At 49.8% G+C, this 21,207-nt stretch overlaps 2 protein-coding genes across 6 annotated transcripts in view; both read left to right on the forward strand.

Moving 5' to 3' along the window:
* Window positions 1-11,653, forward strand: part of prkcdb (protein kinase C, delta b) — a 13,355-nt gene extending 1,702 nt beyond the window's left edge. The window contains exons 2-17 of the mRNA XM_028997826.1: window positions 7,044-7,165; window positions 7,234-7,500; window positions 7,813-7,975; window positions 8,061-8,092; window positions 8,166-8,251; window positions 8,391-8,520; window positions 8,603-8,703; window positions 8,779-8,866; window positions 9,396-9,541; window positions 9,611-9,784; window positions 9,862-9,953; window positions 10,035-10,097; window positions 10,167-10,305; window positions 10,382-10,570; window positions 10,644-10,772; window positions 10,858-11,653. Coding sequence (XP_028853659.1) covers window positions 7,057-7,165; window positions 7,234-7,500; window positions 7,813-7,975; window positions 8,061-8,092; window positions 8,166-8,251; window positions 8,391-8,520; window positions 8,603-8,703; window positions 8,779-8,866; window positions 9,396-9,541; window positions 9,611-9,784; window positions 9,862-9,953; window positions 10,035-10,097; window positions 10,167-10,305; window positions 10,382-10,570; window positions 10,644-10,772; window positions 10,858-11,016 — 2,067 coding nt within the window. The 5' untranslated portion in view covers window positions 7,044-7,056 and the 3' untranslated portion in view covers window positions 11,017-11,653. The remainder of the gene's footprint in view (window positions 1-7,043; window positions 7,166-7,233; window positions 7,501-7,812; window positions 7,976-8,060; window positions 8,093-8,165; window positions 8,252-8,390; window positions 8,521-8,602; window positions 8,704-8,778; window positions 8,867-9,395; window positions 9,542-9,610; window positions 9,785-9,861; window positions 9,954-10,034; window positions 10,098-10,166; window positions 10,306-10,381; window positions 10,571-10,643; window positions 10,773-10,857) is intronic.
* A 328-nt stretch (window positions 11,654-11,981) lies between these two features.
* sfmbt1 (Scm like with four mbt domains 1) lies at window positions 11,982-21,010 on the forward strand. 5 transcript variants are annotated; one of them, XM_028998307.1, is made up of 21 exons: window positions 11,982-12,108; window positions 14,444-14,523; window positions 14,598-14,689; window positions 14,781-15,024; window positions 15,099-15,187; window positions 15,259-15,511; window positions 15,850-15,947; window positions 16,058-16,159; window positions 16,691-16,841; window positions 16,920-17,002; window positions 17,143-17,269; window positions 17,345-17,458; window positions 17,541-17,583; window positions 17,912-17,988; window positions 18,073-18,206; window positions 18,283-18,392; window positions 18,466-18,641; window positions 18,790-18,968; window positions 19,049-19,273; window positions 19,388-19,516; window positions 20,227-21,010. In XM_028998307.1, the coding sequence occupies exons 2-21, from the start codon at window positions 14,499-14,501 to the stop codon at window positions 20,365-20,367; spliced, it is 2,592 nt and encodes an 863-aa protein (XP_028854140.1). In that variant the 5' UTR covers window positions 11,982-12,108; window positions 14,444-14,498; the 3' UTR covers window positions 20,368-21,010. The 5 variants fall into 5 exon arrangements, with proteins under 5 accessions (XP_028854140.1, XP_028854145.1, XP_028854144.1 ...); XM_028998312.1 differs by having other exon boundaries at window positions 18,838-18,968; XM_028998311.1 differs by having other exon boundaries at window positions 17,345-17,446.
* Window positions 21,011-21,207: the final 197 nt, after the last annotated feature.

Genomic DNA, 21,207 nt, shown 5'->3' on the forward strand with positions numbered 1-21,207 from the left:
CCGATACGGTTCCCCGGCGGTAAACGTCTTCAGCCCACAACAAGTTCCGCGTTTAATTATTCATCTCCGGTCTGGTGACGAGGGACACTTTCACACCAGCCGCCACTTCCTTCCTGCTGCCGCGCAGCGCCACGTGTGGAGCGCCGGGACGCCAAACACTTTCCTACACGTACGGGACGCAACACACACACCACACACACACCACACACACACACACACCACACACGGGACAGAAGAACCTGTCCAGAACGCACAGAGCATGATCGGTTCGGGGGAGGGTACATATACACACACACCACACACATACACACACCACACATACACACACCACACATATACACACCACACATATACACACCACACATATACACACCACACACACACATACACACACACACACACCACACACGGGACAGAAGAACCTGTCCAGAACGCACAGAGCATGATCGGTTCGGGGGAGGGTACATATATACACACACACACACACCACACATATATACACACACACACACACCATATACACATACACACACACACACACACACACCACACATATACACACACACACACGGGACAGAGGAACCTGTCCAGAGCGCACAGAGCATGATCGGTTCGGGGGAGGGTACACATACACACCACACATATACACACCATACACACCACACACACACCAGGCCTGTGTGCAGCATTCCTCGCTCCGAAACCCGATCTAACCAGAGTGGTAGAGCAGGTTTTTGTAAAGAACGTCCAATCCCCTGGTCAATCCTGCACACGTCCACAGAGGACCCACTGGTGAAGAATTAACATTTAATCTGTTGTTTGTGTGTGTGTGTGTGTGTGTGAGAGGATCCGCCAGTAGCGGAATGGAGACAGAAATCGATGAGCGTCTGAAACGAGCGAGGTCACATGGTGACTGTGACCTTGAAAAGGCGCTTCTCTCCACGTCCCTCCTGGTTTGTCCACGTTGTGTTTAAACCAGACCAGCTTTGTGTGTGTGGTTCCTTTTGGGATATTTTAATGACCTCTGACCCCCTTCTAGGATAGCAATTTAATTTAAAATTGTAATTTATATTATATGTATTATAGACTGCAGCATGTGAACCTGAGCTGCTTGCTCACGTCTAAGTGGGCGTGGCTTGAACACGGGCCACATCCTGATTGGTGAGCATGAGTGTCTGTCACAGAGGGCATCGGCACAACGTGATTGGACCCCGGGCGCCGTTTTCAGGCCGAGCGATATTTCCGAACCGCTTGGCCGGTTGGTTCCGCGAGTGGACCCGTGGGCCTCGCAGAATGGTGCTCAACGTGACGTGTTTTCACACGACCAATAGAATGAAAGCGTTGAATCGTGCACGTGTTCGTTCTGCGCCTTCGACTACCACACAGAAACGAACAGAGGTCTGGAACACGACCACCTCGCCTTACTGGGGTGCTTACTGGACCTTCGTCTCGGGGTGCAAAATCGCAGTTGTCAACACACATTTATTCAAATCACGATTCCGGTTCGATATACAGTTATACTTGGACTGATGAGGTTTAACCCGTCAATCAGGATAAAATATGGAACTTCGCTGGACGAGGGGGGATTTGGTCTTTTTAAGTCTGGTTTTATCTGATTATGTAATAAAAGACCTGTTGGGAAATTCTACGTTTTCCCAGCCCAGATTTGTAAATGGCCTGTTAGGCTCCGCCCTCTGTGGGCGTGTTTTTGCTGAAATGAACAGGAACCTGGCAACCCTCTGCACGCTGTACGCCGTTGGGTAGATAAGAAGCGGAGTGTGAGAGCCTGATTATGACCTTTAGCTCCTTCTTGGAATTATCTACACGGGTTCAGATAGGACTTTTTATTTAATGTGTATTTGTGAGCGTGCGTGGACGGTATTTTGTGCGTGTGTGTGGTAAACAGGTCCTGCCTGTTTCTTCATTATTACAGGGCTTTGTGGGTCGCGGCTGTTTGCTTTGTTGTAATTGCTGTGAACCAGGATGATGGTGTTGAGGGTGAAGCCTCGAGACGCACACACAGAATCAGAAGCCATTTTGAGAGGTCAGAGGTGAGGTTCTGTTCTGGAACCGTCCGTGTCCGAACGACACGCTGATGAATGTCATGGTGCCTTTATCAAGTATACAGAACTGGAACCTCCAGCAGTTTAACACACACACTAGAAAATATAAAAAGCATGAGCACTGTCTGGAACCACTTCGATTTTTCTCATTTTATCCAGGTCGGGTCGATGGCAGTCAGGAAACACCCCTGTTCTGTTATATAGTACCTATCCGTTCCATAGAATTTGATCATTCTGAATTTGTTTCGGGGAATTTCAGTATTGTGACAAGCCTGGTGTATTGTCTAGTGGGGGTTAAAGGTCCCCTGATATTAAAATGTGACTTTGTGAGCTTATTTAACATGAATACGAGTTCCCCAGACTGTCTACGGTCCTGCGGTGGCTAGAAATGGAGTGTTTTGGTCGTTCTGCTTCACCGTACAGAGAGCGGCAGCTCAATGGTTTGGTCTGGAATTTGTCCCCTTATGACATCATAATGGGAAAGGTTACCTCCCGTTTCTCATGCTTTTTCCGTCCAGAGAATTTCCCGCCCCTCCCCTAAAACATGATCTCCACCGACCGTCATGGCTTCCAAACGTGTGAAGCACTGCAGATGCTCGGTGATTGGGTGTAAAAATGAGCACAAATATTGATTTATTTTAAGTTCTGTCACGCGAGACTCTGAAGAACCAGGGGGTTCATTTTATTTTTTCTGGAAAAACGCGACACGACTTCCTGTCTGCACCAAACATTGTGGTTGGTGGATGGTGTTGTTGGCTGTAATTCTGCACAGAGAGACTTCAGATACAGAATTAGGGACCAACAAGACCGAAATAAAAGCAAAAACTAAATTTCATGGACTTTTAACTATGTAAAGAAAATTATTGCTTTACGCTGCTGGGCATGAGAAACATTTAATTCCTTCATGTTTTTAACACAAAGATCTTGACTTGATACACACACGCACACACACACACACACACACAGCTGGGCTAATAGGCTTAATGAGCTGCTGAGTGAAATGAACAGAGGCTTTCAGAGGAATATCAGTTCTGTGTGTGTGTGTGTGTGTGTGTGTGTGTGTGTGCGCTCCGCAGGGATCGGTGCACCGTGGAACATAATAACAAAAGATGAACGTAAAGTAAATAAGTCCGAGCTCCAGTCCCAGCTGACGCCTGGCCACCTTTCCTACACGTCGCCCCCGGCAACCATGTCAACAAGGAGATCAACAGTAGGGACCATTAAAGCCCACTGAGACATGAGAAATATATTATTATTATTATTATTATTACACATATCACACATCTCATCAACATCTTAACAGGGCTGCGTGGTATAAACGATATAAATTTGTGAGAGCGTTACTGGTTTCGATAATACCGCCTACCGCAGAAATATCGGCTCCACGCGACAATGACGTCACATGCGCGAAACCACGCCTACTTAAAGCACAGAGCGCACAGCGGGGTTTAAAAAGCCCTAAATTCGCGTTTCCAAAAAAAGAAGGCCTTACATATGATGTATAATGACTAGTAAATGTCTTTTAATACTTCAGACCCAATAAATAAAGTAAAACAAGCCTTCAATCTGTCCGTAACCCGCCGGTCGCAGCGAACTTCCGGGTTTACAGAGCTCGATCCGGACCACGCCCCCGATCGGTTCCGTGACCGCGATTGGCTACTGACAGCGCGCATGGAAATGAGCAGGGGCGGAGCTAGCCGGTTTAGTGACCTGTAAAAAAAAAAAAAAAAAAAAAAAAAAAAAAGGAATTATCTTGGAATCCTGGAGGGACTGCATGACAAAAAATGAACATTTACATTTACATTTACATTTACGGCATTTGGCAGACGCCCTTATCCAGAGCGACTTACAACGTGCTTTCAAGTTTCAAGCGTCATGTTATCACGGGGGCAGTCCACCAATCCACCAAGGTGCCACTGAGGTCCCCTTGTTGAAGGTACCGTCCCCACACACTACTCCCCGTCTGTCACCAAGGGCGATGGTTAAATACAGAGGATATGATAATCACTTCACTTTCACATGTTAAATAAATATTTTTAATGTAAACTCTACAGCTGGATACCGAAAATCCTTACTGAATTGTCCAGATATACTTTTATCTTGTATATGGTTATGCTATATGCTGCTGTATCTGTAAAACGTTTATTAAATAACTTCCTGCTGCAGCATCTTTGCTGTGGACACATGTTACCTTTTCAAAACAAGTACATTTAAACGTACTTTACCAAATCAATAACTGTTAATCTATTGTTTATCTCGCAATATGAGTTTTATGTCATATTGCACAGCTCTTTATCTTAAACTACCTGGCAACAGCCACGCCCAGCTACTGTAACTTGTACCTGGAAAAGTAGATGTTCCATACCAAACATTCCAAATAGCTTCACGCTGCAGTTCATCTCTTAACATCAACTGGATCTTCCTGCTACTTTGTGAACTGACATCCGTAATCATCTTCATAAAATAATTTGTCATTTATTTTTAATAACGTACGTGTGTGCAGTTGGTGATGAGTGTGTGGGTGCAGGTCGTCATGGTGATCGCTGGCATGTTTGATGCAGGCTGCTTGACCATCAGCACGTCTCAGGTGCTGCAGTGGCTCGTGTCCCCTGGGTAACACTGGGTTATTCCCAGGTATAAGAAGATTGTTGGACCATCACCACGTCTCAGGTGCTGCAGTGGCTCGTGTCCCCTCACTGGGTTATTCCCCGCTATGAAATTGGTGTTGACCTCAAATGAAGTTCAGATCATTCTTTATCACCATAACAAGAAAAGGACATGTTTGCGACTGGATGTCCAAATTCAGAAGTTCATTCAAATACATCGTTCTTTAAAAAAACAGAACAGGATAAAGGAAGAGACTTTTTTTAATATAGCTCTATGAGAATTTGAAATGACCCCGTAGTTCCAGCTGGAGATGCTGCAATCATCACGAACCTCGTTCTCCGTTGGAGCAGTCAGAATGTTATCGGTGGCACAGTCTTCATGAAGGTTGTGATCCACTAGAGCGTGTGAAGACTCGCTCCACCCACCTCAGCTCCACTGGACATTCTTCTATGGGTGGAGCGAGTCTTCACACGCTCTCGTGGCTCCACGCACTGAATCTGCTTCAGAATGTGATATTAAGAAGGCACAGAGAAGAATGGACACCGTCTTGATAAATCTGTTCCTGTAGCCTTTAGCCTTTTCTGTGTTCTTTTCCAAAAAGTCCCCTTTCTGTCCTCCGCAGTTGTGCAACACGCGGCGTGTGACACCGTCGCGTCATGCAGGCGTCAACATGGGGACTTGCCGCTTGTTGAAACCTCCGCCACCGTATTAACGTGTCCCTCCCTTCCTCCCTCCGTCCCCTTTCCTGTCTCCTCCATTCCCTCCTTCAGTGCATGTGCTCATTTTTTCCGCTCTCAGGAGAAGGACGTTTTCTCGGAATACAGTAAACTGTGTGTCTGCGGAGACGGCGGGACGGAAATCGTGGCTTTTCGTCTCCATTTTCGTGCTCCAGTCCTGCTGTCCTGGTTGTGGTCTAGAAGGTAGGACACTCGCCTCTGAACCAGAGGAGCACAACGTCCCAGGTTCAAGCCCCACTTGTTAGTGTCTCCGGGGGGGGGGGGACTGTCCCTGTAACTCCGGATTGTAAGTCGCTCTGGATAAGGGCGTCTGGGATGGATAATTGGAACGGGATCCATTTGAGGAGGACACGTTTCACTGTGTCACCGTGTGCTGTGCTGCGGTGTGTCACAACGACACTCACGTCACTTTCACATGACCAGAAGAGAATTAATATTCGCTGTACGTCCCCAACCACCGGGACACGGACTGGCACCAGGCTGTGGAAGATCTTCTCCCAGTAGACACAGTGGTGGTCTCGGCCTGCTGTGAAGTCCCCCGCTTCTAATCCTGATGATTGCCCCCAGTTCCCCTCGAACCCGGGCTTGATGCAAGCCTTGCTGAACTTCCGCAGCAGCAGCCGCGGTGCAGGTTCTGCTTTCCCACTAACGGAAGTGCAGAAAGACGAAGAAGGAGGAGGAGGAGGAGGAGGAGAATTCCGGGGCCCCGCAGCCTACTTCTCTGGAGCTGCCGGTTAATTTTCAACCGCAGGAAGTGACCTTGTTTGACGTTGTGATGGCTGCAGAGCAGCTCTAATCTATAATGAGATTTTTAAGAAGGGGGAGAAAGTTCTGCTGGTTGTTCTTGCTTTTTTTGGCGTGTCCTGTTTTTTCTTTCGGAGGGCAGCTGGGCTCGCCGTGTCCTGGGTGTGTGTGTGTGTGTGTGTGTGTGTGTGTGTGTGTGTGTGTGTGTGTGTGTGTGTGTGTGTGTGTGTGTGTGTGTGTGTGTGTGTGTGTGTGTGTGTGTGTGTGAGAGAGAGAGAGAGAGACTTGGATCACCCAGAAAAGCGGCCTTCTGTCGGCCCAGGCTGCAGGCAGAATCAGGTCGGGATCATTTATTGTGACGCCTGATCTATTTACACACACACACACACACAGTGGAGCTAATATGTACAACAACACAGAATCGCCTAGAGGAAGGGGCGGGGCCAGAGGGGAAAACTACAGTTAACAAAAGAACCGCACACCAAAGCTAACAGGGCGTCGCCGTGGACCCTGGGGACCTCCTGAAGGAGTTATGGTCCTAGCAGACTTGTAATATAGGTGGTGGCGACCAATCATCATTTACATTTCCAGCATTTACCAGACGCCCTTATCCAGAGCGACTTACAGTCAGTATTTACAGGGACAGTCCCCCCCTGGAGACACTCAGGGTTAAGTGTCTTACTCAGGTAGCAAGTGGGATTCGAACCCGGGTCTTCTGGTTCATAGGCGAGTGTGTTACCCACTAGGCTACTACCACCCACGTATCAGCTGGTAGGTGTAGCTCCTCCCATGACGTCCTTCTAAGAGAGACAGGCGGCCAGCCACTCAGACGTCCAGGAACGTAAGCGCCGTGTTCTGCCTGCTTCATCATTCCTCCTCCACGTTTCCCCAGGTGACTGCTCACCATGGCACCGTTCCTGCGCATCGCCTTCAACGCGTTCGACCTGGGCGCTCTGCCCTCGGTGACCCAGCCGCCCTTCTGTGCCATCAAGATGAAGGAGTCCGTCAATACAGGTCCGTGTGTGTTATATACCATGACGCTTTATCCTCACCTTTAACGCCCACCATCGCTCCACATGCAGAGAGGGGCATCACCCTGGTGCAGAGGAAGCCCACCATGTACCCCGCCTGGAAGTCCACCTTCGACGCGCACATCCACGAGGGCCGCGTGCTGCAGGTGGTCCTGATGAAGACGGCCGAGGAGCCGCTGTCCGAGGCCACCGTGGGCGTGTCGGTCATCGCCGAGCGCTGCAAAAAGGGCAACGGCCGCGCCGAATTCTGGGTGGACCTGCAGCCTTCTGGGAAGGTCATGATGGCCGTGCAGTTCTTTGTGGAGGACTCCGACGTCGGTGAGTCTTTTAGATTTTACCCGCCGCTGGCTTCCTGCTTTGGTTAATAAGTGTCATTGGTGGTGTCGCCAAATTGTGACTAATTGAGTTGTCCCGATGTCACCTTGGAATGGGACATTGTGGCCGGGCGCGGTGGTGGGAGGTGGTGGATTTCCTGAACCGCGGCCCAGGCTGGTTATTTATAGCCGCTCCCTCACCATGGCGTACGAGTGGCACGGTGGCTCCACCCATCTGTTTTTTTTCACCACGCCCTCCTCTGACTAACCACTGAAAGCCTTCTGTCTGTGACGGGTAAAATCGGACACGCCGCAGATTCCAACCAGTCGGTGAAGGACGAGGAGGACGGCGTGATGACGCTGAACCGGAGACGGGGGGCCATCAAGCAGGCCAAGGTCCACTTCATCAAGAACCACGAGTTCACCGCCACCTTCTTCAAGCAGCCCACCTTCTGCTCGGTCTGCCGGGAGTTTGTCTGGTGAGATGCGGCTCCGCCCGGCGCTTTCCGCCCCGCCCGGCGCGGCTCCGGCGTGGACGCTAACGCTCCGCCTTTTCCGTTGCAGGGGTCTGAACAAGCAAGGCTACAAGTGCAGGCGTGAGTTCCCACCACGACACGTCTCCTGCCTCTAACACCTGTGCACGCTAAACAGAGCCTTTCCTTGTCCCAGAATGCAATGCGGCCATCCACAAGAAGTGCATCGACAAAATCATCGGCCGGTGCACAGGGACGGCGGCAAACAGCCGAGACACCATGGTGAGTTTCACTGTCCCTGGCCCCTGCGCTGTCCAGCATGTCCCAGGCCGAACGAGCAGTGTTTGTAGCGAGACGTTCCTGGCAGAAGGTCTTTATTACGCGGTCCGGGGGACAACGGTGTTGACGCGCGCTTCTGCAGTTCCAGAAGGAGCGCTTCAAGATCGACATGCCACACCGCTTCAAGGTGCACAACTACATGAGCCCCACCTTCTGCGACCACTGCGGGAGCCTCCTCTGGGGAATGGTCAAGCAGGGACACAAATGTGAAGGTAGGCTGTAGAAGCGGAGTTCTTCTGTCCCCCGTTCTCCGTTGATCTAACCGGCCGCCGTTTATGCTCGGTCATTGGCCAGATTGCGGAATGAACGTCCATCGCAAATGCCAGAACAAAGTGGCCAACCTGTGTGGAATCAACCAGAAGCTCCTGGCCGAGGCGCTCAATCAAGTTAGCCAGGTGTGTTTCCGTGTCCACGTGGTCTGTCCTGCGCGTTTCTGATGTCCACTTTATCATCCGCCTGCCGTCCGACAGAAATCATCTACCAGGCGCTCCGATTCGTACCCGTCAGACATCGGCATCTACGACCCCCTCTTCAAAGGCTCATCGGTGGACCCTAGTGGTGAGTTCGGGAATTAATTCTCATTTTAATAAATAGCTAATTAGAGTAATATATCAGTTCTAATCACACAACCTGTCGATTCATGAACACACGCAAACGGAATATATATTTTATATTTTTAAATACATTTTAATAAATAGCTAATTAGAGTAATATTCATGAACACACGCAGACGGAATATATATTTTATATTTTTAAATACATTTTAATAAATAGCTAATTAGAGTAATATATCAGTTCTAATCACACAACCTGTCGATTCATGAACACACGCAAACGGAATATATATTTTATATTTTTAAATACATTTTAATAAATAGCTAATTAGAGTAATATATCAGTTCTAATCACACAACCTGTCGATTCATGAACACACACAAACGGAATATATATTTTATATTTTTAAATAAATTTTAATAAATAGCTAATTAGATTAATATTGTCAAGAACACGATATATCAGTTCTAATCACACAACCTGTCGATTCATGAACACACACGCATACGGAAGATAGATTTTATATTTTTAGATCCAGCTGACCAGTCGCAGCATGGAAAGTCGTGGGACCCTCCTGCTCCCCAGCCAGCTGCTGCTTCTAGCCCCGCCCACAAGGTGCAGGTCAACTTCAACAACTTCGTGTTCCACAAGGTGCTTGGTAAAGGCAGCTTTGGAAAGGTGAGTTCCTCGCCTCGTACCGGACGCGGCCACGCCCGGCACCGCGCCTGACCTCCTCCTGCCGCGCAGGTGATGCTGGCTGAGCTGAAGGGCCGCGGTGAGTACTTCGCAGTGAAGGCGCTGAAGAAAGACGTGGTCCTGATGGACGACGACGTTGAGTGCACCATGGTGGAGATGAGGGTCCTCGCGCTGGCCTGGGAACACCCCTTCCTCACACACCTCTACTGTACCTTCCAGACCAAGGTCAGAACCGTCCACACCTGCTGCTGGACTCTTAGATGTTTCAGAGGTTTATTTTCTACTTCTCTCTTCTCATCTAGGAGCATCTGTTCTTTGTAATGGAATATCTGAACGGTGGAGACCTGATGTTCCACATACAGGATAAAGGCCGTTTTGACCTCTACCGAGCCACGTGAGCACCTCCTCCTCTCTCCTCCTCATATTCCATCCAGAGCTCTACTCTTCAAATTTCTCCTGCTGTCTCCTTCTCCAGGTTCTACGCAGCTGAGATCGTCTGTGGCCTTCAGTTCCTGCACTCTAAAGGCATCGTGTACAGGTCAGCTAACGCCTGGCGGGTTTATCTGGGAAGTAGACCTAGCTTCTAAACGCCATCTCCATCCTTCAGGGACCTGAAGCTGGACAATGTGATGCTGGACAAGGAAGGCCACATTAAAATCGCAGACTTCGGGATGTGCAAGGAGAACATGATTGGAGACAACCGAGCCACGACGTTCTGCGGGACGCCCGACTACATCGCTCCAGAGGTGGACGCTGTTCCACCGGCCAGGATTCTACATTTGAAAAGGTGTTTACTGACGGCCGAGTTTTCTTCTCCTGCAGATCCTGCTGGGCCAGAAATACTCGTTCTCTGTGGACTGGTGGTCGTTCGGGGTTCTCCTATACGAGATGCTGATCGGTCAGTCACCCTTTCAAGGGGACGATGAGGACGAGCTCTTCGAATCAATCCGCATGGACACGCCACACTATCCTCGCTGGATCACCAAGGAGGCAAAGGACCTACTGGAGAAGGTAGCAAAAACCATGGCATGGGTTCTTCATCATTAGACATCTCCTACATGATCCTCATGTCTGTTTTTCTCAGCTGTTTGAACGTGACCCGACCCGGCGGCTGGGCGTGGTGGGGAACCTGCGGGGCCACGCCTTTTTCAAGACCATCAACTGGGTGGCCCTGGAGAAGAGAGAAGTGACTCCTCCGTTTAAGCCGAAAGTGGTACGATCTTCTCCTGACGTTCTTCTCCGTTCTTGTTCTCCGTTATTAGTCTACCTTTCTGACACCAATGTCTTTCCAATCACAGAAGTCCCCCAACGACTGCAGCAACTTTGACCGGGAGTTTCTGAGTGAGAAGCCCCGCCTCTCGTACGGCGAGAAGAACCTCATCGACTCGATGGACCAGATGGCCTTCAAGGGCTTTTCCTTCATAAACCCCAACATGGAGCACATTATTGAGAAGTGATTTGGTTCCAGTCGTCCTGTGCAGAGAAAGCAGGAGAAATCTGCAGGGTTCTAACGGGCCTTTATGGAAACGGAACCAGTGAAAGAAGATTTTAAGTGAACTCTCTCGGACGCGTGAAACAGCTGGAATGTCTGAAGACTGTAATGTGGCCTTACGAGGATTTAGCCCTTTCGTAACTTTTCCTGCGTGTAGCGCGTGTCCTGAACTTTTTAAAAATGATTTTGCTGAGAACAAATTTGGTAAGCGGCTGGTAGTAAAATATAAGTTGTCGTAATGGAACCCTGGTACGCTCGCGGCACACTGAAGATCTCCAGACTGTGAAGGTTCTTGTGGAGAACTTCAGAACCCCCGTGGCCATACCAGCACATATCTTAGTGTAAAAAGTTTAACAGGAATTAAAACTATTTAGTACGAGACATGTTAACGTATTAATGCATCGCTGTAAGGGTACCAATATTTTTAGGATCAAGGATTTAATGCAGATTTTAAATATTTTTATGTAATGATACTTGAAGGTAGGCATTTTAATAGAAATAAAATCTTGTATATAAACATATGTATATGGTTGAAAACTGTTGGTATTGGGAAGTTTTTTTTATTTCACATCTGGTGATAAATAAAGGCATCTTAAACCCTGTGAAATGGCCCGTTGTTCTTCACCACCCCGCAGGGGCGCCGCCCAGCGTCCGAACGGAAGAACTGCATGACCTTGCATTAAATTCCCCTCATTTCATTTATGAAATGAACCAAAGTGTCATTCATGCAGAGAACGTTAACCGTGTTCCGTTTTTAATGAAATGAGAAGTGAATCTCTGCATCTGCAACGTGGTGTCACCACTTTCTCCGACCCGAAGCTCCCCGCTAACACTTTTATTATTATTATTATTATTATTATTATTATAACATTGTGAAGGGTATTTTTACAGGATTATAAATGAAGGACGTTCTGATTTATCCGCCCTAGTCGGGTGTTCCGCGCAGTTGGACGCCGCGCATGCGCAGTGGCGCTTCGTGCCATATTGGAACGAGGTCGTGGACGAGCAGGCGGAAGAGAAGCGGCGCCGAAAAGCGACTTGAGAAACTCCTCCGCCGGTAAGAAGCGGGGCGGACGTGCGGGGCCCGGGCCGCGGGGGGCGCGGAGCTCGGCCGCCTGGTCGCGGCGGCGCGGCCGTGACGTCCCGAAGTTGCCTCGCTGGGTTCCGGCGTCTTGCAGCGGCGCGCAGGCTGCGCGTCTCTTTCATTCCTTTATTCAAACTGCACGAAAATAAGCACGATGGCGACGGAAGTCGTGATGAAGCGCCATCCCTCTTACTTCTGAAAACGCGGGCAACTGCTGCCACCACGCCAATATTCATATTAATAATGATCATAATAATAAGTGTCTAATGAATAAAAACCCGCCGTCGTCGCGTGGTTATGCTGCTCGTTGCACACGTCTCGGGAACAGCGCGGTTGCACCTTACATTTCAATATAATTCTAATTCGAATAATAACATATCCCGCCTGCACTTGCTGCTGCTGCTGCTGCTGCTGCTGACATCGGCCGCTTTTTGTTTCGGTATAAATCGGAATCGGCGGCTGCGCTTCGTTCTTTTGTTTCACCGCCAAGTTATATAAGTTCACCGAGTCGCCGTGATCGCACTTTGCCTGACGTTTCTCTGGAACTCTCTATGTAGCTATCAATCGATCCATCTACCGATCGATCGATCAGAGACCGAGGCTCAATGTAGCGTCGGAGGGGAACAACACATCGTATTTCTGATGCATATACAGCAAAATATAATTTCTGGTACAAAAACATAGAATATTTATAATGCATATACATCAAAATAGCATTTCTGGTACAAGAAACAGTGTATTTGTAATGCACATACAGCAAAATAGCATTTCTGGTACAAAAAACACTGTATTTATGATGCACATACAGCAAAATGGCATGTCTGGTTCAAAAAACAGCCTATTTCTGATGCATATATAGCAAAATAGCATTTCTGGTACAAAAAAACCCAGCGTATTTGTAATGCATATACAGCAAAATAGCATTTCTGCTACAAAAACATAGCATATTCATAATTCATATTCATGAAAATAGCATTTGTGGTACAAAAAACACCATGTTTATGATGCACATACAGCAAAATAGCATTTCTGGTACAAAAAAACCAAGCGTATTTGTAATGCATATACATCAAAATAGCATTTCCGGTACAAGAAACAGTGTATTTGTAATGCACATACAGCAAAATAGCATTTCTGGTACAAAAAACACTGTATTTATGATGCACATACAGCAAAATGGCATGTCTGGTTCAAAAAACAGCTTATTTCTGATGCATATATAGCAAAATAGCATTTCTGGTACAAAAAACCCCAGCGTATTTGTAATGCATATACAGCAAAATAGCATTTCTGCTACAAAAACATAGCATATTCATAATTCATATTCATCAAAATAGCATTTCTGGTACAAAAAACACCATGTTTATGATGCACATACAGGAAAAAAAAAATTCTGGTACAAAAAAAACTGCATATTTCTGATGCACATACAGCAAAATAGCATTTCTGTTACAAAAAAATGCGTATTTGTAATACACATACAGCAAAATATCGTTTTTGGTACAAAAAAACAGCGTATTTTTGATGCACCTGCAGCAAAATATTCTACAAGGTCACTGACTGTTAAGCCCCATTTTTGAAAAAATAAAATCATGTTTAGTGTAGTTCGTTTGGCATGTTCATTCGCATGTTTTTCTATGCTTCAGTTTAAAAAGCTTCACTTTACTTTAAAAAATATCATCCGGTAGATATTTGGTGTGTTCATTTGTATTTTTTTTCCTCTGTTGTGCATATTTTACAGCCTGTCTGTTAAAATGTGGAATATGAATCTGTCTGTATATGATGTGTGGGTTGTTGTGCGGTGAAAATGCGGCGTTTTTATATTTCTATTCTGTTTGTGGTTGAAAGGTCAGATGACAAGTTTTTGTTCGGTTAAATGTTTAAATAAGCTGCACTCAAAGCGGAGTTTTTCCAGACCCTGCGCTGCTCTTTTTTTTTTTTATTGTCCTCTGCAGTGGACACAAGTGTGACCTTCAGCACAATGAGCTGGTGTGGAGCGGCGGTCCCTCCTGATCCCGCGTAGCTGCGGGGTCGCGGCCGCCGTCTCAGTCTTTAATAGAGACGTCAACGCGCACAAAGAGCGTGTGACAGGCGGCTGGTCTGAATGGAGCATCGGTGCTCTCTCTCTCTCTCTCTCTCTCTCACACACACACACACACACACCTTCAAACAACTCGCTCGACGGCTGTACTTTGGGTTTTTGTTCTATTTTCTGAATTGTATTACTTTATTGTATACTTTATTTTCAGTGAAAATGTCTTTGTTTCGGGATACCGCAGTACCGCGCTATGAAATTTGTGTTTTGTAGGTAAGTCTTCGTCTCCATGTTGATGCCCAGCTGAGGGTCTTCAGGCGGCGCCAGGATGAGCCATGAACCGCTGGAGTCGGGTGAGTCTTCCCAGAACCTTCCAGAAGCAGGTACCTCCGCAGGCGTGGTGGGTTCTCACGTTGCTTCGTTACAGAGCGGGACTCTGCTGAAGATTCCGACTTTAACTGGGACGAGTACCTGGAGGAGAAGGGCGCGCAGTCCGTGCCGCACCACGCCTTCAAGCACGTGAGGATCACGGAGCGTCGTGACGTGCCGCGCCCATTTCATCACCGGCAGTGCCCTTCATCACCTGACCACGCCGCCTTTCTTCTCTCAGGTGGACCAGGGTCTGCAGACCGGCCTGGCGCCGGGCATGAAGCTGGAGGTGAGCGGGCGTGGCCAGGAGGACGGGGCGTGCTGGGTGGCCACCATCATCACCACCTGTGGACAGCTGCTGCTGCTGCGCTACGAGGGTTACCAGGACGACCGCCGCGCCGACTTCTGGTGTGACATCACAACCGCTGACCTTCGCCCTCTAGGCTGGAGCCGGCAGCAGGGGCGGCCGATGAGACCCCCGGAGGGTGAGAGAGAGAGAGAGAGAGAGACCAGCTGAGGTCCAGCTGAGACGATCATGTGACTTTGTGGCTGTCCGCAGGGGTTCGGGAGAAGAACCAGAACTGGGAGGCTCTGCTGGAGGAAGCCCTCTCCAACAGCGGCGGCGCCCCGGCCCACCTGCTGGAGGGGGTGAGGACCTGATTTCACCGGATTCTCACCTATCCTGCCGGATCCGGGTTTCTCACGTCCCCTTCATGTAGGTGCAGAACGCCCTCAACCCGGTGGACCTCCTGACCCCTGGGACCTCGCTGGAGCTGCAGGACAGCAGGGACGCGGGCGTGGCCTGGGCTGCCGCGATCGAGGACAACGTCGGGGGGCGTCTGCGGCTCCGTTACCACGGCGCCGAGGGACTCCCCGACGGCCCCGCCACCCTCTGGCTCTTCTACCTGAACCCGCTGCTGCACCTCCCCGGCTGGGCACGGGACAGCGGCTGCACCCTGAGACCTCCGGCCGGTAACTGGTTATGATCTGCCAGATAATGTACCGTTTAGAACAGGAGACCACGCCCTTTTCTGGTGGCCCAGCGGGTAAAGAAGCGGACCCGTAATCAGAAGGTTGCCGGTTCGAATCCTGATCCGCTGAGGTGCCACCGTCCCCACACGCTGCTCCCCGGGCGCCTGTCAAGGGTGACGGTCAAATACAGAGGACACGTGTCACCGAGCTGCTGTGTCTCACAATGACAATCACAATTCTGTTACTCTGAATTTGTATCCTCTGTGTTTTTAAGCTTTGTCACTGTAGTGTAAGGGACATTAAAGTGGTATAAATGTGTGTGTGTGTGTGTCACACAGCTCTGCTGCCGCTGCGCTCTGAGGACGAGTGGGCGGAAGTCCAGCAGAAGATCCTCGCTCTGCCTCGGGACACCTCCATCACTGAAGAATTCCACAAGGTGTCCCTTCCTGGACATAAAATCACACTGGCTTGACTGCTGCTGCTTTCCACCGGAGTTGAACGTGTGTGTGTGTGTGTGTGTGTGTGTGTGTGTGTTTTGGTCGGTAGGATCGTCCGGTGATCGCCACTCACTGCTTCACTGAAGGGATGAAGTTGGAAGCCGTGGATCCAGCCGCCCCTTTCAGCATCAGTCCTGCTACCGTCACCAAGGTAACCAGGGTCGGGACCTGCTATGTGACAGTCTGTAGAATAACGGGCGTGGCGCAGGCATTATGGCAGAAAATCCTTTTAATTTTTTGTATTATAAGCAGTTTGTATTAAAGTAGAAGAGAACATGAATTTTCCTGCATTAATAACGATAATAATTTAATTCCCCCTCCGCCATCCACCGTGACGAGCCAACAGGGCCGATAATCAGCAGGTAAAACCGTAAAAAACGCCATTTTGTTGTGAGAAAGCAGCGTGAATACGCCGTTCAATCCTCGCCGACGCCATTTATTACACCGTTCGCTGTTCTGACCACGCCCTCAACTCCGCTGTCACCCCAACAGTCGACCGGCCTCGAGAGTCGCCTCCATCACCGTGTCGGGATCGTAACAGCGCGCCGTCTGGAACTTACGTACCAGCGTGTACGGTGTTTTAGGAGAGTAGAACATACACGTTCTGGTGCTGGTGTCCCACCGCGTGGTCAGCGGTGATGAACGTGTCGTGATCAGCGCGGCGTCTGTGGAATTCTGGCAGGTGTTTGGTGAAGTCCACTTCCTGGTGGAGATGGACGACCTGCGGGAGGACGGTGGCGAGAAGCGCTCGTTCCTGTGCCACCGGGACAGTCCGGGCATCTTCCCGGCGCAGTGGAGCCTGAAGAACGGCGTGAAGCTCAGCCCTCCTCCTGGTGGGTCCACGTGCTACTTCACGTTTGATGTGCGGGTGGGCGTGGTAACGGACCTTCTGCTTGTGTGTGGTTGGTCAGGGTTCCAGGGGCAGGACTTTGACTGGGCGCATTATCTGAAGCAGTGTGGGGCGGAGGCGGCGCCGGAGAACTGTTTTCCTGCCGTGAGTTACGCACAGAATTATGAACATGCATGATTTATTGTATATTACATATTGACATTTTTTGGTGTGATTAACAGGATATTTAGTGCTGTGGGTTTATAACATCGTTATAACAGTTTCGTTACAACATCTTTTTGCAGGAGCAGATGGACCACTGCTTTAAAGAGTCCTCCATGCTGGAGGCAGTTGACCCGCTTTGCCCGCAAAACATCCACGTGGCCACTGTCACAAAGGTCAAAGGTCACCACATCTGGCTGCAACTGGAAGGTGCGTGTTAGTTCCGGGTCCCCCCCCGTCTCTGCGGCTTTGGGGCGCGGTGCTGACGTGCCCGTTTCTGCCCAGGACTCCAGCAGCCGGGCCTCGACGTGATCCGTCACGCGGACTCCATGGACATTTTCCCCGTCAGCTGGTGCGAAACCAACGGCGTGGCGCTGCGCTTCCCATGTAAGCCTCGAGGTACGAAGGCCGCTTCACTGCGACTGAAGGTCCCCCGGCTTTTATCAGTTTATTTCCTTTTGGTTTCTCTCCCCGTCTGTAGTGGAGAAACTGAGGAAAGTTGCTGTGGTGCAGCCGGAAAAGCAGTAAGTCAAGAAAATTCCAAACTTCCTAGAACAGGACTGATCCCTAATTCTGTCTTCAAGACTCCCATAAATCATTAAAAAGTCTTTTTTAACCAGTAGAAACATTTACAAGGCAAGTTGTAAATATAACCGTATCCATCACGCGTATCCATAGCAACATCCATATATGGTCCATAAAAGTAAATAAAAACCCGGTTCTGTCTCTTAATATCATTTATTTGCGTGTTTTATTAACATACAGTGACCGCTGTAAAAAGGCCTTTAAAATGTATTAGAAGACGTTCCGTAGACCGTAGGAACCCTGACCGTGTCTCTCCACGTCTCCCAGGAAAGCTCCGCCCAGAGAGCCGCCGCCGCCGGCGGATACGGCGAAGCAGCAGGCCAACAGCAGCCCGTCTGATGGCGGTGAGTGGCGCCGGTCCGGTTCCCCTCATGGCCGCGCTTCGCGGCCTTGTACAAACGCGCCACGTGTCTGTGTGTGACCTCCAGCCAACGGGAAGTACTGCTGCCCCAAGATCTACTTCAACCACCGCTGCTTCTCCGGGCCGTACCTCAACAAGGGCCGGATCGCCGAGCTGCCGCAGTGCGTGGGGCCGGGGAACTGTCTTCTGGTTCTGAAGGAGGTGGGACCCCGCACCGGACCACGCTGGCTTCGTTGGTGACCTCTGTTGTGAACGTTCCCTCTGCCGGGCCCTTTAGGTGCTGAGCCTGCTCATAAACTCGGGCTACAAGCCCAGCCGGGTTCTGCGCGAGCTTCAGCTGGACCAGGAGAGCCGCTGGAACGGCCACGGGGAGGTTCTCAAAGCCAAGTGAGTTCCCGCTTGTGTTCTGCGTTGGACGTGTGCGGTGTGAAGAGTAACGTGGCGGCGTGGCGTGTGCCAGGTACAAGGGGAAGACCTACAGAGCCACGGTGGAGATCGTCCGCACGGCCGAGCGCGTGGCGGAGTTCTGCCGGAAGACCTGCATCAAGCTGGAGTGCTGCCCCAACCTGTTTGGACCTCGCATGGTTCTGGAGCACTGCTCCGAGAACTGTTCCGTTCTTACCAAGACCAAATACAGTACGTACAGTCGCAATCAAACCACCAGCGAGGGTACAATCATTCTGTCTGGGTAGATATCAAAACCCCAGGGACAGTCCCCCCGGAGACACTCGGGGACACCATGGTAGTAGGTGTTGTCATCAGTGTTTATTTCCCTGTTGTTCAGCTTATTGTTATGGTAAGAAGACGAGTAAGCGTGTCGGTCGACCCCCAGGGGGACACTCGAACCTCGAGGGGACCGGGAAGAAGCTGGGCAGAAGAAGGAAGCGGAGGAAGCAGCTGTTCGTCCACAAGAAGCGGCGGACCTCGGCGTCGGTGGACAACACTCCAGCAGGGTCTCCTCAGGTACTCTCATGGAACACAGAACCTGCGTAGGTCCCACGTTCTATACAGTTCTGTAGGGGACATGTCTTCGTATTCCGCAGGGAAGTGGTGAAGAGGAGGACCTGGATGAAGACGACTCTCTGAGCGACGACTCGGGTTCTGAGAACCCGGACGACCTGCAGGACGACTCTGAGTACTCCGAGAAGAAGTCGCAGCCCCCGACCCCCTCGCCCTCTCCTCCCGCCACGCCCCGCCCCACGCGCCGGCGCCGCAAGCCCCGCTCGCCCTCGTATTCTGATGATGAGAACCGCCCTCCCTCTCCGAAGGTGAGCCCTAAAAAAACTTGACCTCTGACCCCCGTCTGGGAGGTGCCTGCTTTCTCCCCTGACTGCGGTATGAATGCAGTCTTTAAAACCGTCTCCCTCGCTCCTGGTGGCCAGAGTCCACGCGTGGAGGCGGTCCCCAAGCTGCGCTTGGACAGCAGTCCCCTGGAGTGGAGCGTGACGGACGTGGTGCGTTTCATCCGGACCACAGACTGCGCTCCGCTGGCACGCATCTTCCTGGACCAGGTACGACCTTCAATAAGCAGGGCGTCGTGATGCAGACGGTGAGAACCTGTACACGCGCTGCATCGCTCCAATAATCGTCCCTGCCGCCAGGTGAGCGTGGACCACACTGGTCAACAAGACCTTGATGCTCGTATTGAGGTGAAGTGATTGTCACATGTGATACACAGCAGCACAGCACACGGTGCACACAGTGAAATGTGTCCTCTGTATTTAACCATCACCCTGAGTGAGCAGTGGGCACCAGCAGTGTGTGGGGACGGTGCTTTGCTCAGTGGCACCTTGGCGGACCGGGATCATCACGTGAAGTAATGTAGAAGGATTATGGGATGCATCTCGACCAGTGACTATTCCCAACTGAACACTTGCATGAAAGGCAGCATCGCCATGGCAATTGTGCTGTGCTGTTGTGTATCACAAGTGACGATCAGTTCACTTTATTATAATTCCCGCTTCACCGAGGCTTCAATCAGCCCACGTAAAGGACCGGGCGTTTATTCCTCAAATAATATGCACGTCACGCAAATTATTATTTGCTCTTTATCATCAGAATGAATTACATAGTGATAATATCTACCAATATATTGTGACATGGCTGTTGTCCAGACCACAGAGGACCTTGAAAATGACCAGGTATCCCAATAGTCACACTGCTGCTGATCAGGAATGATAGAAGACAGTAGATCCTGTGTGACTCTGGCCATTGTTTCCAGGAGATTGATGGACAAGCCCTTCTACTGCTGAACCTGCCCACCGTGCAGGAATGCATGGACCTGAAGTTGGGCCCAGCAATTAAACTCTGCCACCACATTGAACGAGTGAAGCTGGCCTTCTACCAGCAGTTCGCCAGCTGAGGGGAGATGCTTCCATCCAAACAGAGCCGTCCTCTGCTCTCCTGGCCTGTGCAGCCTGGTGAAGGCATCCAGAGCTTTAGAACATGTTTTTATCTTTTTTAATGGAAGGCGCATGTCAGCAGGGAGAGTCAAAGTGCTCTTAAGTCATGAGGCTCTTTTTATTCTGCACCAACTGTAGAGCAGAAGACAATGCAAGATTCTAAGCACAAAAAAAACGAAGCGAACCGGAATACGTGCTGCATGTGATGTGCAAGGTGTACATAGTACCATGAGATTTGTACAAAGTGTAAATATCAGATGTTGCAGTACGGCGAGTTCAGTTTTCTACCAAATAACAATGCCGGGTTCCACCATCTGTACATGTTTAGTCCAGTGGTGTTGAAGTGATGGTACTGGATGCTCATGAAAGTAGCAGCCTTGACGTTTTTAATGCCGGATGCCTGTTTTCAGTGCAGGCTTTTAGCTGGAGCTCATTCTGCCTGTCATTGATTTTAACATTTACGAAATGCCGTGTTCTGTCTTTTATTTGCATCTTCTGTTGCACTGTGCATTAAAACCTATTTTGTTCTCCTTGGATTGGAGTTGTAATTGATTTAAATTAGAATATTATTGTTATTTAAAATAAAACATGAATTCAATCATATCTTGCTGTGTATTGTTATTGATTTTACCATGGACAAGCGCGTGTACTATCATATAGGGCAGTGGTGGCCTAGCGGCCCCGTAATCAGAAGGTTGCTGGTTCAAATCCCGATAGTAGTTACAGGGACAGTCCCCCCCTGGAGACACTCGGGGTTAAGTGTCTTGCTCAGGGACACGATGGTAGTAAGGGGGATTCGA

Source organism: Denticeps clupeoides, chromosome 12 (genome assembly GCF_900700375.1).
Source record: "Denticeps clupeoides chromosome 12, fDenClu1.1, whole genome shotgun sequence".
Classification (NCBI taxonomy): Eukaryota; Metazoa; Chordata; class Actinopteri; order Clupeiformes; family Denticipitidae; genus Denticeps; species Denticeps clupeoides.